The sequence below is a fragment of the Microcaecilia unicolor genome, chromosome 12 (genome assembly GCF_901765095.1).
Source record: "Microcaecilia unicolor chromosome 12, aMicUni1.1, whole genome shotgun sequence".
Classification (NCBI taxonomy): Eukaryota; Metazoa; Chordata; class Amphibia; order Gymnophiona; family Siphonopidae; genus Microcaecilia; species Microcaecilia unicolor.
Window position 1 is genome coordinate 15,098,290 of NC_044042.1, and position 16,109 is coordinate 15,114,398.

The following is a 16,109-nucleotide window of genomic DNA, read 5'->3' on the forward strand; positions in this document are numbered from 1 at the left end:
GTATTACAGTATCTTGTGCTTTGAAGTTTTTAAATGACAAGATGAGAGTGATCCAGCAAACAATTGTTTTTGAGGGTCTAAGAATGAAGTGATTGGAGGAAAACCACTGACCAGCTTTGTCAAAACAAAGCTGGATCTGAGATACGAGACGTTCTGTAGTCTACAGGTGCAAGCAAAAGAGTATAATCATCGTAAAAGCAAGCAGAGGTTCTCTGGTCTTGTATGACGACGGCAAGAGAGCTTAGGAAAACATTGAAAAGGAGAGGTACGAGGATGGAACACTGGAGTGTGTTGCACTGGAGACAAGCGGGGGAAGAGACAATGGGTTGTGACTGAGAAAGCTTGACCATGAAGGAAGGAAACAAACCATTTTAGCAAAGTCCAAAGTTGACATCTTTGAATGAGATGGTGAAGAGATCAAAAGCAGAAGATAGGTTGAATGAAATCACCAGAACAATCCTACCTTTATCAAGGTTTCCATGCTATGAATGAGACAAAAGTTGGATTGAGGTGGGCAAATGACAGATTACTCAGCATGATGGAGAAGTTGAGAGAAGAGAACGGAAAAATCTGAAATAGGTTAGTTGAAATTATGGGATCAAGGGGTTTTGTTTTTCAGGACTGAGCAGAGAAAAGTGTACTCCAAATAGAAAGCTTGAAGACTGAGGTTTGGAATAGAGGTCAGACTCGAAAAAAGTCCAAGTGAAGGGGTTCTGACCCAAATGGAAGAAGGTAAAGAGGGCAAGTACTGTGTTTGGAAGCAGCCAAAGTGTCCTCCTAGAATAGGTGCTGAAGGCAGGACAGCATCAAGTCCTGTCATGGAAATGATAGGGAGCTGTGAGAAAATTGTATGGGACGAAGAGAGTATTGAGGTGTAAGTGAGAGGAAAGACTTGGTGAATAATGGATTCGAACAGATCTGCGATTTTGATGGTGAAAAAAAGATGCAAGAGAGCCAGTAGAAAGAAGAACAGAGGGAACGGAGGCCTTCAGAGCCCAAGCTGTAAGGTCAAAAATGACAGTTTTAAGGTTGGCTGGCAAGCTGTAAGGATCTTTCTGGAACACTAAGTTCAAGCATCTTGCAGTTTTATTGTAAAGTACTGAGTTGTTTTACAGATAAGCAAGTTATCCTTGGTTTTGTTTCATCTCCATTGCTATGAACGTTTTCACTCTTTGGTCCACTTATGCTCTTTCTGCATGTGGAAAGTATTTGGATGGAAATTTTTAAATCTAGGTTATTTAACACATATGATTTGTCAGGCTTAAATGCTCTATGGATAATATCACTTATGTACATATGTGCTTAGCAATATGTTGCATATCGACTTTGGTGATATTTTTAAAACTATCTGCTTTTCCCTGAAGAGGGTATAGCATCCGCTTCCGCCCCCTACCCAACTTTTGTCTGTAAAATCAGACCTGCCCCAACGCAAAACGCCAGCGTGATAATGGACGCTCTCGACTGCTCACATCACTGTGTACTACCACATGATTCGCTGTGTTATGATAAGTACGGCTGCTCAGTAACATCTTTCCATTTGCGAAGGATGTAAAAAGAATCGAAGCGGTGCAAAGAAAAGCTACGAGAATGGTAAGGGATTTGTGTTACAAGACGTAGGAGGAGAGACTTGATGACCTGAACATGTATACTCTGGAAGAAAGGAGAAACAGGGGTGATATCATACAGACGTTCAAATATTTGAAAAGTATTAATCCGCAAACGAACCTTTTCTGGAGGTGCGAAGGCGGTAGAACGAGAGGACATGAAATGAGATTGAAGGGGGGCAGACTCAAGAAAAATGTCAGGAAGTATTTTTTCACGGAGAGAGTAGTGGATGCTTGGAATGCCCTCCCGCGGGAGATGGTGGAAATGAAAACGGTAACGGAATTCAAACACGCGTGGGATAAACATAAAGGAATCCTGTTCAGAAGGAATGGATCCTAAGGAGCTTAGCCGAGATTGGGTGGCAGAGCCGGTGGCGGGAGGCGGGGATAGTGCGGGGCAGACTTATACGGTCTGTGCCAGAGCCGGTGGTGGGAGGCGGGGCTGGTGGTTAGAAGGCGGGGATAGTGCTGGGCAGACTTATACGGTCTGTGCCCTGAAGAGGACAGGTACAAATCAAAGTAGGGTATACACAAAAAGTAGCACATATGAGTTTATCTTGTTGGGCAGACTGGATGGACATGCAGGTCTTTTTCTGCCATCATTTACTATGTTTACTATGTTTCTATGTTATTTGTGATAGGGCTGACATCGATCTGTGGCTATACTTAATTTTTAGGATTGTCACCTCTATTTTGTAATTTATAGTTCTAATGCTCTGAAGTGTGTGTGTGTGGGGGGGGAACAGACACCCCCGGGAAAAAAAGAAAAAAACAGAAAGGGGGGGGGGGGGGGGGGGGGGGGGGGGAACTTACCGTGGCTGGGACTGGTTCCTGAAACTCAATGCTTAGCTCATGGCAGTAGAGGTAAAGCAGAAGGCGCTCACATTTCTTTAAAGAGAAGAAAGTCAGTCTATGAATAAGTTTAACACATGCATGTCTTTCTACAAACGCTTACTCAAATTAGGTTTTATAGTATTGCCACAAACAAACGGTGTAATAAAATAAAAACATTCTCGACTATCATAGCAGCATAGTAAATGGCAACAGATAAACCAATTGACACACGCAACCTGCCCAGATTGAGACTTTCTTCCTAGTTCTCTAGGTGTGGATGTGCACATAACCCTGCCACTGGCTACAAACCATCTCCCTCCTCTTATGTTCTTCACCCAACAGTAATGGCATCAACTGAACGGCAGGTGTCCCATAGCTAAATGAGCAAATTAAGTTTCAATACAGTTAAATAGCTTTTGATCTTTGTAGAATACAATACAGTCAACCAACGTATCTAGATGTTCAAGAGGACTAAACATAGCAACTACACTGTCTTGTTCTGCTCTGGAATAAAATAAGTAAAATAAGTTGCCATTTTCGGGGGTAAAGGGGTAGGAAGCATTACAATAACCATAATGCCACAACTTAGTTTTGGCTTTTGACCGTCTTTAAAGGAGACAGAAGCACAAGAAAAATGCTTTTAAATCACAAGATCAAACAGCCCTATATAACTAACAAAATTGATCAGTAATACTTTACACACACCCTTTGGTCCACAGGGCTTAAGCCTTGCACAGTTTTCCCTTTCTTGCTGTGCTGGGAGTTATCACAATCATATTCCACTTCAGGCTTGCTTAGATCTCTGCAGAATGTACAGATCCAGTCGCCACTAAACATGAAAAGATACTTTCAGAGCATATTCAGCAAAAAAGCAGCAGAGTTTCTAATCTAGTATTTCTGGTTTTCTCTCTGCTATTCAGAATCATCAAGTTTTCCTCCTTAAGAGGGAGAAAGAAACTTCACGGGCTTTATATCTGAAATAGAGACCTTTTCCTTGAGTGTGAAAGGTTACTCCACAATGATATACATAGAAGTAAGACAAATATACTGAATAAAACTGCTTTAATTTTTTAATGAAAGCTTTTTTACAAAATAGCTGAAGGATCTCAAGAAATTGTCTTATCTTGGATCATTTTCTTGCTTATGGTAACCACCTTTTGCTTCTATTGTAAACCAGTCAGTTGAGTTTTACTACTCTTTTTCACGGAGAGGGTGGTGGATGCTTGGAATGCCCTCCCGCGGGAGGTGGTGGAGATGAAAACGGTAACGGAATTCAAACATGCGTGGGATATGCATAATGGAATCCTGTGCAGTAGGAATGGATCCTCAGAAGCTTAGCCAAAATTGGGTGGCAGAGCAGGTGGGGGAAGAGAGGTTGGTAGTTGGGAGGCGAGGATAGTGGAGGGCAGACTTATACGGTCTGTGCCAGAGCTGGAGATGGGAGGCGGGACTGGTGATTGGGAGGCGGGAAATACTGCTGGGCAGACTTGTACGGTCTGTGCCTGAAAAAGGCAGGTACAAATCAAGGTAAGGTTTACACATATGAGTTTATCTTGTTGGGCAGACTGGTTGGACCGTGCAGGTCTTTTTCTGCCGTCATCTACTATGTTACACTGCACATCGCTTAGTTATTTCACATTGTGCAGTGTATCAAACTAAAGAATGAATGCTCAAAATGAAAACGTAATGCAACTTGTAGACATTGTTTTTCATCAGATCTACACTGCAAAGCACAGTCCTTAGAATACCAAAATGAGAGAAGTGCTTAGTTACAACTGCTCTTACTCACATTTCACATTTAATATACTGCGAATAGAAATCACCTAAGCAGTTTACAGTAATAAAATGGGGAAGAAATATATATGGGGGAGTAGACAGAAGAGGAGACCTAAGTACTTTTTCAAAAATGTGCAGACTTCAGTGGTATGTCAATTTTAAATACCACCTAAGAATCCGCTTTTCAGAACCAATGTCCCTAAACAGTTCTGCATGCCTGTATGCTAAAACTCTGTGCACCAGACCAAAAAAAAAAAAAAAAAAAACAGATCAGTAATAAAAACCCATTTCACCTTGAGTACAAACATTTTTTTTTTTGGTTACATTTGTACCCCACGCTTTCCCACTCATGGCAGGCTCAATGCGGCTGACATGGGGCAATGGAGGGTTAAGTGACTTGCCCAGAGTCACAAGGAGCTGCCTGTGCCTGAAGTGGGAATTAAACTCAGTTCCCCAGGACCAAAGTCCACCACCCTAACCGTTAACCACTAGGCCACTCCTCCACTGTTGCTACTATTTGAGATTCTACATGGAATGCTGCTATTCCACTAGCAACATTCCATGTAGAAGTCGGCCCTTGCAGATCACCAAAGTAGCCGCGCAGGCTTCTGCTTCTGTGAGTCTGACGTCCTGCACGCAGACTCACAGAAACAGAAGCCTGCGCAGCCTTCTACATGGAATGTTGCTAGTGGAATAGCAACATTCCATGTAGAATCTCCAATAGTATCTATTTTATTTTTGTTACATTTGTACCCCGCGCTTTCCCACTCATGGCAGGCTCAATGCGGCTTACATGGGGCAATGGAGGGTTAAGTGACTTGCCCAGAGTCACAAGGAGCTGCCTGTGCCTGAAGTGGGAATCGAACTCAGTTCCTCAGTTCCCAAAGACCAAAGTCCACCACCCTAACCACTAGGCCACTCCTCCACTCTCTTTAAGTTACCAAAATCCTGCTTTGATGTGACGGAATAGTTGTGTAAGGCAGAATACAACATTTTTTTAAAAAATGGTATATGATTTGACATGACGCGTATGGCATTAACATATCATCTGTACTATCTGTTACTGCCCCTAACAGAGATCCATGAAGTACTTGCAGGGTACTTAGTGCTGACTTGCAGTATTGCTGTGGGTGAAGTTTTTGAAAATTCTGCAGTCTATTTTACCTAAATTAAACCAGACAAGTGATTTAGCCTTAACCACATTTGATTTTATAGTACCTTGGAAAGCTGAGAAGGGTGGGTACGTGACAGGTGAGATGAAAGACTTTTGGGCACTTTTCACAACATAGAAGATCCCCTCCATTTTGGCACACGGCACACCAGTCTTCATTAGGGTCATCCTCTTTATTATTGCCTTCCCCTCCAACTCGAGGTGACCGATGCATGGAGGTACGGATGGGGGATTTGCCGTTTACAAGATTGCTGTGGCCAGACTGTTTGCAACTTCCACTTGCATCCACCGGCTCCTTTTTCACATAGTTTTCAAGATTTCCAAAGGTATCTAGCTCCCCTTCCAAGTGTAAGTTTGTGACAAGAGGCGGTGTTAAGCTACTCTCAGGACTGCTCAGCTAAAACAAAGAACACAAACAAACTCACTATACCAACAGTTTTGTTTTGTCCCATTTTCTTCACAAGACAAATCCAAACCAGCATCAACTATATAAACAGAGCACTGGTATTAAAGATTATCTTCATCAATTTGCTACAACAGTCAGAAGGGTTTGTAGGGTTTGTAGTTTACTTCAAGTAACACTTCAGACTGTGGGATATGTTACACAGACATCAGTGAAAAAAAGTTTCCAAAGAGCACATGAACCTCAAGGAATGATACTTATTTCTGTGGCTTAAGTCCCCATTCAGCTCAAAGGTCCTGCCTTCATGGGAAATAGATATAGAGAGAATGAAAACAGCTTCAAACGGTATGAGAAAAATTTGTTCATGTAATGCCATTTGTGGTGACCAAATCAGTGTGGACCAGATGGTAACTTGCAAAACAACAACTTCTCTCAAATGGTCAGGGGAGAGTTGCCTAAAGAATATCAGGAATTCTCAAGTTTGAGTCGGTTTAAAGTGTGTATTACTGTTTATCATGAAAGGCTGTGGTGTGGGGGCACTTCTTTCCAGGACTCTGAACCAGTTTGCTCAGTATAACTGATTTAGAGTCCTGGAAGGACGTGACCCCACACCACAACCTTTTGTCTTCTAAAACAGTAATGGTAAATTAGTTCTTCCTGCTAAATTCTCATTCCTCGAGTCCCTCCAGACCAGTCCAGATACTTGGGTTTGTGCTATCCTTCCAGCAGGTAGAAACTGAGAACTATTGAGCTATGATGTCATTAATTAAAAACCCTGTGCAACCTCCTGGCCAGTCAGTATTTATCATAACAAAACAGAAGAGCAAAGGCAATTAAACAGAAAAAAAATTCCCTTTGAACTAGTGAACCACTCAATTGAGAACCACTAATGAAAGAAAGCCCTCTAGACTAAAGATCCAACAGGTGTAACTAGCTAGCCAAAATCAAAATCCTTATGCTTCAGGAGCTAGAAAACAAACTGAAGCTAATAACCATGTGTGGTTTCTGGACTAGTCTCATGAAAAGAAAATTAGCGAGAATTAATTTATTCTCTCATTGTCCCACCAGACCAGATGACACTTGGGATGTACCAAAGCAGTACATACTGAGGGAGGGACACAAATCCCTGCCACGAACACTTTTGGACTCAAGGTCTTATCACTAAGGTCAAACATCCAATCTATAGTGATGAATAAAAGAAACAGGATTTCCAAATTGCTGCTTTGCAAAATTTCATGAGGAGGAACTAAGGAGCTCTTTGCCCAAGAAAAAGATGGACCTCTTATAAAATTAGCTTTTAAAACTTCTGGAACTAGATAAACTAGATGACCACGGAGAATATACACAGAAGCAATGGCCTCTAAACCATCAAGCAACTGTCACTTTTAATGCTACTTCCCCTTTAAGGGCTCCACAGAAAAGAAGAGAGCTCATCTGTTTTCTCTGTTGCCCCCCCCTACTCTTCAGGTACTTCAACAAACATCTCCCGCATCCAATTTGTGCAAGTCAACAAGTGACCCTCATTTTTAATATCCTGAAGATGGAAGGATGGAACTGGTCCAAGAAACTTTTCCTTGCTAAATCTGTCTTAAGTGTGACATATTTTAAGGGTTAAACTAAGGTAGACAAGATCACATTTAAATCCCAGGGCAGAATCAGACAATGTGGCAGATTGTAAGTTTAACCCTGGGGGGGAAAATGTACCACCTCCAGATGCTAAGCCTAGCTCTTTCCCATCACCAGACCTTTAAATTAGGCTAAAGCAGCTAGCTGTACCTTCAGTGAGGTGAATGTCAGCCCCTTGTTCAAACAATCTTTCAAAAAATCGTAAATATCTAAAACACACACTTATTTTGACATCAATTCTTAAAAACCATCCAAACCCTTATGCCAATGAGGAAGATCTTTTTCTAGAATGTAACATGGTAGCTATCACCTTACTCTAACAGCCTTTCTTCTATAACTTTGCCTTCTCAAGAGCCAAGCTGGAAGACATACAAACATCAGGTATACTGAGTGGGCCTTGAACCAACAGACACTCCCTGCCCACCAGAGAGAGGGGGTCCTCCTTCAGACACTACGTGAAACAAACACTACTAAACCCGATGCTTCTCTATGAGTGGCTACAGCAGAAACACATATAAAAGACCCAGTCCACATCCACCGTTGAATTACGGGATCTATTCCTTTTGACGTCTAATCCTTTTTCTGACTGAAAAAGTCAGGCACATTGCACCACTTACAAAAAAGCATTCACTGCTACATTCTCCTGCATCCATGAAATTCCTGCTGAAGTATTTCATCCAGATATTTCAGGTCCAGGCCACATGTGCCATTGAGAAGTTTTCAAGAGTCTTCTATACTCAATTCATCAACATCGGCACCTTTTCTGCCACTTGCAGACTTCTTATTCCTCCTTGTTTATTGGCATAGGCTACTGCCATCACGCTGTCTGGGAGAATCCTTACTGCTTTGTTTTGAAGTAGTGATGAAACTTCAGGAAAGTTAAGTGGATTGCCTGTGCCTCCACATGGTTGATCAACCACTGAGAGCCACAGACCTTGTGCCCCCCAACCTGTAGAAATTTATGTCTATCGTCATAAGGTTCTAATTTGAGTTTTCAAACTCTTTCTTTTGGATAGATTGTTGCTGCATAGCCACCACTCAAGATTGTACTACCATTAACACCAGAGGTCAGACAAAGTGGAATTTTGACTCTCTGGAGACCATCGAGAGAGAAAAGAGAGTCATTGTAAAGGCCTCATTTGCATTCTGATCCATGGGACTAACCCTAAGGTTGCAACTATCAATCCCAACACTTGAAGATAGTGCCAAACCATTTGTTTCTGATCTGAGATTTTCCTCTCTCACCAAAGGAAGAAAAACGACACTGGAGTGTGTCAAATTTTGTCCCCAAATATTCCAACAGTTGGGATGGGATAAATTTGCTCTGAGAAATTTACAACTCATCCCAGCTCAAGTGCACTACTCGCTATGTAACTTTCGCTTTCTTGGAATGACTTCACTCTTATTAGTCAGTCATCATTAAAAGGTGGACCAAAATTCCTTCTTTGCATAAGGTGGCTGCCACCAGAACTTTTGTAAATGTACAAGGTGCCATGACCAGTCTGAAAAGGTAGGGCACAAAACTGGAAATACTGTCCCAAGACCACAAACCTTAGGTAACATTAATGAGACTTCCTTATGGAGATGTGTAAGCGTCTGTTAAATCTAAAATAAAAAAAATCTCCTTGCTCCACCACCAGAATCACCAATCTTAAAGCTTCCATTCGAAAACTTGGAACCTTAAAAAAAATTTGATCACAGGACGACGAAAGGTACCTTTTTTCTTTGGAACCACAAAATAAACTGATTATCATCTAGTTCTCTCTCCCGGAGGAAGAACTAGCACCACTGCTTCTAACTGAAGTAACCTAAATGAAATCCGTCAAGACTGCTGCTTTTCAGCGAGAATGACAGGGTGATTCCAGAAATGCCTCAGGAAAAGGCTGAGCAAACTCCAGAGCATAACCCCCTAAAATAACTTCTAGTACTCAAAGATCTGTGGTTATCTGGGCCCACCTCTGGTAAATGACTTGCAGTATTACCCAAAGGCACCAGAAAGCAGGTTTGGGGCAATCTTCCAGAAGTCTAAGAACCTTAGACCATTTGTTTCTAAATCCTCACTGAAAAGCAAACCTCTTTTAAACGTTAATTTACTGAGATATTTTAGAAGTTAACATCTGCAGACCAATTCCTGAGCCACAGAAAAACGCTGAGCACCTAACAAGGAGAGCCATATTTTTTGCCAAAAATCTGATTATATTTTTAAAAATCTGCCAAATAAGCCATGCCCAAATCTTCAGAGGTGGAACATGGATCATCCCCGATTGACAACTGCATAGCTTTTGCCACCAATTGTTCTGACCATCTAACATATGCCCCAACTATATAGCTTCCATGGCCACCTGCAAGCCATAGACTTACTTCAAAAAAAGACCTCATCCTATAGAGCCCTAAGGACCTTTGAACACTACATCCCCCTCAACTGGGATAGTCTGTCACAGCCAAAACCACTGCATCCACCTTAGGCAGCTTGAATCTTTCAGACTGCTGAATCACTACTGGGTAAAGCCTAGCCATACACCACTGGCATCTGGAACCTCTCCTTCTGAAGAAATCACCTGAAGGATAGCAAATATGCCTTACCAACAAAAATAGGGCCCTGGAAATCAGAACTAGAACTGTGCTTATCTACCAAAATCTCTGCCCCTACAAAAAGACCAGCGGAGGATGCACAGGAAGCTCATTACCTGCTGAAGACTAAAATACTGGCTGGCCAGGAGGTTGCACAGAGCTCAGTAGTTCAAGTCTCCATCTGCTGACAGGACAGCACAAATTGAAGTGCCTGGAGTCATCTGGTGGGACAAGGAATATGTACTTGATATCAACTCAAATTTTGACAATTCATGAAATTCTTAGGCAGCTCTCCCTTGACCATCTGAGAAAAGTCATGCTTTGCAAGAGCCATAAGTCATCACAGGGTCCAAACCAACTTGGTAATTATCAATGGCATTACAAGAACAAACTGGCTCCCATACCATTTGAGGCTATTTGAAGCACTGTTATGTAATGTCATTTAAGAATGGAACTTCCGTAAATTTCTTAATCTCAAATATACTGATTAGTGTTTTAATGGAAGGCAACTCCTGGATCCTTTTGAACATTTTTAAAGTGAATAGAAGGTACACTTTTCTTTACAGCTCAAAGCAGCATCCCCCATGGATCTAAAGCGTGGCTATTGTAGTGTTTATTTATTTTATTTATTACATTTGTACCCTGCACTTTCCCACTCATAACAGGTTCAATGAAGCTTACACAGTAATAGGATTACAAGCAAAGTATAGAGAAAAACAGCCACCACCCAATGACATCTAGCAACTAGACGCCAGATGCATGCTTAGAAGATCGTCAATGTTCTGGCTAAACAACATTGTCAGCTGCCTGTGAAGGCTGACAACACCACAGTCCCAAAGAGGTCAGTTATGATTTAGATAAAAACCCAATGCAAAGAAAAAGGCCAGGTAAAAATTAGGTGGCAGACAGCAGGGCTTCCCAAATATGTGCTGGCAACACCAGTCTCAATAAAATATCTACAATAAATATGCTTGAAATTAGTCTACACACACTGGATTTTCAGGATATCCATGATGAATATGCAGGACATCAAGCTGCACAGACCTAGTATCCAATTGATTGCGAGGTCCCAAGACTAAGTCCAAATGTGTAACCAAATCCGGCCCCACATTTGCTTATTTATTATTCATACTTGTATCCCTCAATTATCCAAAAACGAGTTTTGGTTCAACGTGCCTTACATTTAACAGTTGTTAGAGATTACATTGATTCAATTACATTTCCAAGGTTGTATAATGCTGTGCTTTTCAGTGGTTGGCAAGATAACTTTTAGTGAGTATGGCATAGTCATTGGGTTTCTTGAAAAGATATGTCTTAGTTCATTTCTTAAACGAAAAAATGCGTTACAGTTAGAGGTTGTGTTGTGTACTGTTGTTCCAGAATGATTAGTGCATATTAATACGTTATATATAGTATAACTAATATATTAAAAAAATAGAAATCAAAGATTAAGTTACAAATTTAAGCAAAAACCCAAAGCTCCTAATGCAATAATAAAGCTTTACCATGCATGCACTTCGTCTGCCATCCTCTGTTTTTTCATGTTTCACAGGTCCAGAGAAGCTACACACATCATCTTCAGTCCCTGGCTCCTGCTTAACCCTCACTTGGTCAGACCTGAAGCTCACATTCCTCTCGGCGGCTCTGCCACTGGAACCACAGCTGAAGATAAAGGTTAGAGTTAAAATGCAATTAAAATCAATTTACTACACCAGTACTGTTATACAGTACTACACTGTATAACAGTACATTTCAATTTACAGGCTGATTTTCTAATTTTAGGCCAAGATTAAAAACTAATGAAAATTTTGTGTTTCTCATTATTTGGCAGAAAAATAGACATCTACCCCCATTTACTAAGCAGCGCTAGTGCTGGTGTTAGCACAGCATAGTAAATGGTGGGGGGGGGGAGTTACTGTTTCAGGGGTATTTAAAAAATATATTCTTTGATAGCACTCAATCATTACTTTGGCATGGCAAATGTAAGTGCAAAGAGCAATTCAGTCTGCAAATCTTACAGCTGCATACACAAAAAGCATACTGCTTGAACATTCCTCTGATTAATCACATCATACAAGATGCAAAAGATTTCTGCTTCAAAATATTTTATATTCAACCAAAAATACAAGAGACTGAGAAATATACAAGCAAGATTAGGCACACTTAAGAATTCATCTCACCACTAACACCTCTATCGGCAATAATATAAGAACTTGAGAGAAGTCAAAACAGCATAACCCTTGTAAATGATTTTGGAATGAACTGTTGCTCACATTGAGGACAACTTTCAGAAAATTTTTACCCGGGAAAAATTGGTGGCTAAAAAGTGCACCCCATCCCCCATAGCTGTGCTGTTTCACATAGCAATCACTGAAGTACACAAGCAAGGCTAGGGGAAGCAAAGCCTACAGATAACTGCAGGGACTAGATTTTGAAATTCCTGGAGACCATTTACAGCAGTGGTTAAGCTCCATATTTCCAAAGCAGATCCACCGAGAGAGAAAGCCAGGCCTGGGGCAAACAATGTGCCCCCCCCCCCCCCCCCAACTCCCCTCACCCAGTTCAATATCTCTCTGGTCTTTCCCTCCTCCCATCAGTGTTCCTGCAGGCTGCCCGCAGCATAAAAAAAGCACTTAAATCTGGCTGGCCTCAGAAGTGTTTCCTCTGCTGTGTCCTGCCTGTGCAGACACAGGAAGTTGTGTCTGAGAAGGCAGGACAAAGCAGAGAAACAATTATGAGGCCAGCTGGAGGCAGGTTGCTTTCTTTTTTTGATGCTGGAGTCTGGAGAAACACTGCCAAAGGGAGGGAGGGGAGAAAATTTAATGGTTTGCATTTGTGCCACCCCATATCAATGCTTATGGCCGGGCCCCTCCTTGGAGGCTGGGCCCAAGGGAATCTCTCCTCCCCCCCCCCCCCCCCCCCCCCCCGGCAGCCCTGTTCCAAAGGGAAACACTGCAGGGAATTTCAGGTTTAAAATTTGCTTCTTTCAAAAATTCCCCCTCAGGGACGAAGACTAGAAAATCTTGGATAGATCCAAGACTGGTCTCTTAAGTATTTCTGTACAGCACTGCACACATCTAGTAACACTAAAAAATAAGCAGTAATAGGTCCCCCACTGGGAAGTGTAAATTAAGCACAGAGGAGGAATAACCCTGTAGTTACAGTAGCAGGCTGAAAACTGGGGAAGCCAGGGTTCAGTCCCCCGGCCACTCCTTGTGACCTTGGGCAAGCCACTTAATCCTTCACTGCTTCAGGTACAGATTGTAAGCCCTCTAAGAACAAGGAAATACCTACTGCATTTGAATGTTCTCACCTTCAGCTACTACTGAAATCCAAAGTAAATGAACACAAATTTGTTACTGCTATTAAAATGCATCATCTTGCCTTAACACCAAAACACTCACCTGCCTCTGCTACCTGTGCTGGACGTACTTGGTGGTCTCACTGGTGTGTGGGAGTTGGACAAACCTGAAATATATGCATCAGTCAACACTTAAAGGGGTATTCTGTGGGTACAAATTTTAAAAAGACACAAATCATGTCATGCATTATTAAAAGGAATTAGGTGTTTTGTATTTAGTTTAGATTTATTTTCCTTTTTTGAAAATAACCCTTACAAGCATAGATTGAACAAGAAATGTTCTGTAGTAAAAAAAAAAAAAAAACCAGCAGATTCAAGAGCTGAAAAAGGCTTAGGAAAAGCAAAAATGCAGCACATAATCTATTTCTACACCAAAAGTCTATTGCATCATAGACCTCTAGGCTTCCTTAACAGCATCAAATCCAAGTGTTGAAATATGAACATAAACATCCAGAATCTCTATCATTAAACTTGGATAGACATCAAGTAGAAGAAATTGTTCACAAAATCATCCACGCAGACACCCCAACCTATATGCTAAACCTCGTGGACTTGCCTCCCAGAAATGCCAAAAGATCATCACGCAAATTCCTGAATCCACACTTCCCCAGCTGCAAAGGACTAAAATACAAGCAGATGCATGCAACCACCTTCTCTTGACCCATGATTGGGTTCTGGAAAAATCTCTGGTATGTGGTACCTGACTGAGCACTAATCAACTGCAAAGGTTGGTTTAGGAGAGTCAGGTGGTAATATAAAACGGAGGGAAGAATCCCTCTGGCAGTTGTGAATGAAAGTTCATGGCACTGGATCTAAAGCCCTGACTAAGCTAAAACACTAAAGGAGGTGGAGGAAACTACCAAACTCCTCCCTCACCCCACAAAAAATTTTGAATCCATGATTACGAGAACTACAATTCAGAAATGCTGCATATGCAAAGCAAGTAAGAGAGATACAGCAACACAAAGCCAAAATTCAAAAGAACAAATGAAGATCACAGACAGAATAAAATGGAGCCAATCATGAGAGGAAGCAAAGTTTACTGAAGGACCAAACAATCTGTGTTTTGGTGAATGCCTGCGTCAGGGGTCTTTCGTATACTATCACAGCAAATGTATCTCCTCATGAAAACCTTCACTCAATAAACAAAGAGACAAGAAATTCCTGTTCCTGTGGCAAAAAGACACTACTTCCTCAACTGTGAAGGAAACATTGTGAGGAACAGTTGAGACGCATAGTCTTTGCCACAAGAACTTCTTGTATCTTCAATTATTTATTAATACAGAGTGAATATTTTCATGAGACACCCCTTTGGCCTTCTTCAGCGTTCTTTTGCACAGAAGTGGAGCAGCTTACAACATCACAATAATAACTTTCCAATTTTAAGAAAATGTGCTTTTATAAATGTATTAGCTTCATACTGCTACAAAATTTAGAGTTACAATGCATTAAACTTGGAACCAGCACAAATCTTGTAAACAAGTGTTGCAAAAGCTGAAAATCAACCTATTAAAAATAAATCTTAAGGTCTATATATCCATCTATGTGAACAGAGGTACCAAAGGGTCATATGTACAGAAGGGTTTCTCCCATTTTGTATAAATGCATATTGTTAAAAATATAGACACCTAACAGCTATCAAAAACTAAATGCTCTTAATGGCCTCACAGGACATTAGCTATTTGGCAAGTTGCACATTTATTTATTTATTGCATTTGTATCCCACATTTTCCCACCTATTTGCAGGTCAATGTGGCTTACATAGTTTGTTATGGTATAGTCATTTCATGATAACAAAAACACTTAGTATTGTACAGAGATTAAGTAAAGGAAGAAAGACGGAAGGTGTTATTCGGATGGTATGGAAGGTGGACTTTAATAATTGGGAATATTGGTGAGGTAATGTTGTAATAATTGGGAATATTGGTGAGGTAATGTTGTGAGGCTGTGGGTTCTCTTAGTAGGCCTTGTTGAAGAGATGAGTCTTCAAAGATTTGCGGAAGCTAGTTATTTCGTCAATTGCTTTCAGGGCTGTAGGCAATGCATTCCACAGCTGCGTACTCATGTAAGAGAAGGTGGTGGCGTGTATCAGCTTGTATTTTAGTCCTTTACAGCTGGGGAAGTGCAGGTTGCGAAATTTGCGGGATGATCTTATGGCGTTCCTGGGAGGCAGGTCCACAAGGTTTAGCATGTAGATTGGGGCGTCTGCGTGAATGATTTTGTGTACAATCGTGCAGATTTTGAACGCAATGCGTTCCTTGAGTGGGAGCCAATGAAGTTTCTCTCTTAAGGGTTTTGCACTTTCGTATTTGGTTTTTCCAAATATGAATCTGGCGGCGGTATTCTGAGCTGTTTGGAGTTTTTAAATATTTTGTTCTTTGCAGCCAGCGTACAGTGCATTGCAGTAGTCCAGATGACTTATTACCATTGACTGTACTAAGGTACGGAATATGTATCTCGGGAAGTAAGGTTTTACTCTTTGAGTTTCCACATGGAGTGGAACATCTTTTTCGTTGTGTTCTTCACGTGGGCATTGAGTGTGAGGTTTCGGTCAATGGTAACGCCGAGAATTTTTAGGTTTTGTGCAATGGGGAGGGAGCAGTATGGTGTGGTTATGGTGGAGTAGTTTTTGTTGTGTTGTGAGGTGAGTACAAGATATTGTGTTTTTTCCGCGTTGAGTTTTAACTGGAATGCATCCGCCCAGGACTGCATGGTTTGTAGGCTTTGGTTGATCTCGTTGGTGATTTCATTTAGATCGTGTTT

At 41.3% G+C, this 16,109-nt stretch overlaps 1 protein-coding gene across 1 annotated transcript in view; it reads right to left on the reverse strand.

Annotated features, from left to right (window-relative positions):
* Positions 1–16,109, reverse strand: part of TRIM33 (tripartite motif containing 33) — a 149,419-nt gene that overhangs the window by 5,825 nt on the left and 127,485 nt on the right. Inside the window, 5 exon segments of the mRNA XM_030220415.1 lie at positions 2,418–2,492; positions 3,144–3,267; positions 5,433–5,782; positions 11,491–11,647; positions 13,390–13,453. Coding sequence (XP_030076275.1) covers positions 2,418–2,492; positions 3,144–3,267; positions 5,433–5,782; positions 11,491–11,647; positions 13,390–13,453 — 770 coding nt within the window.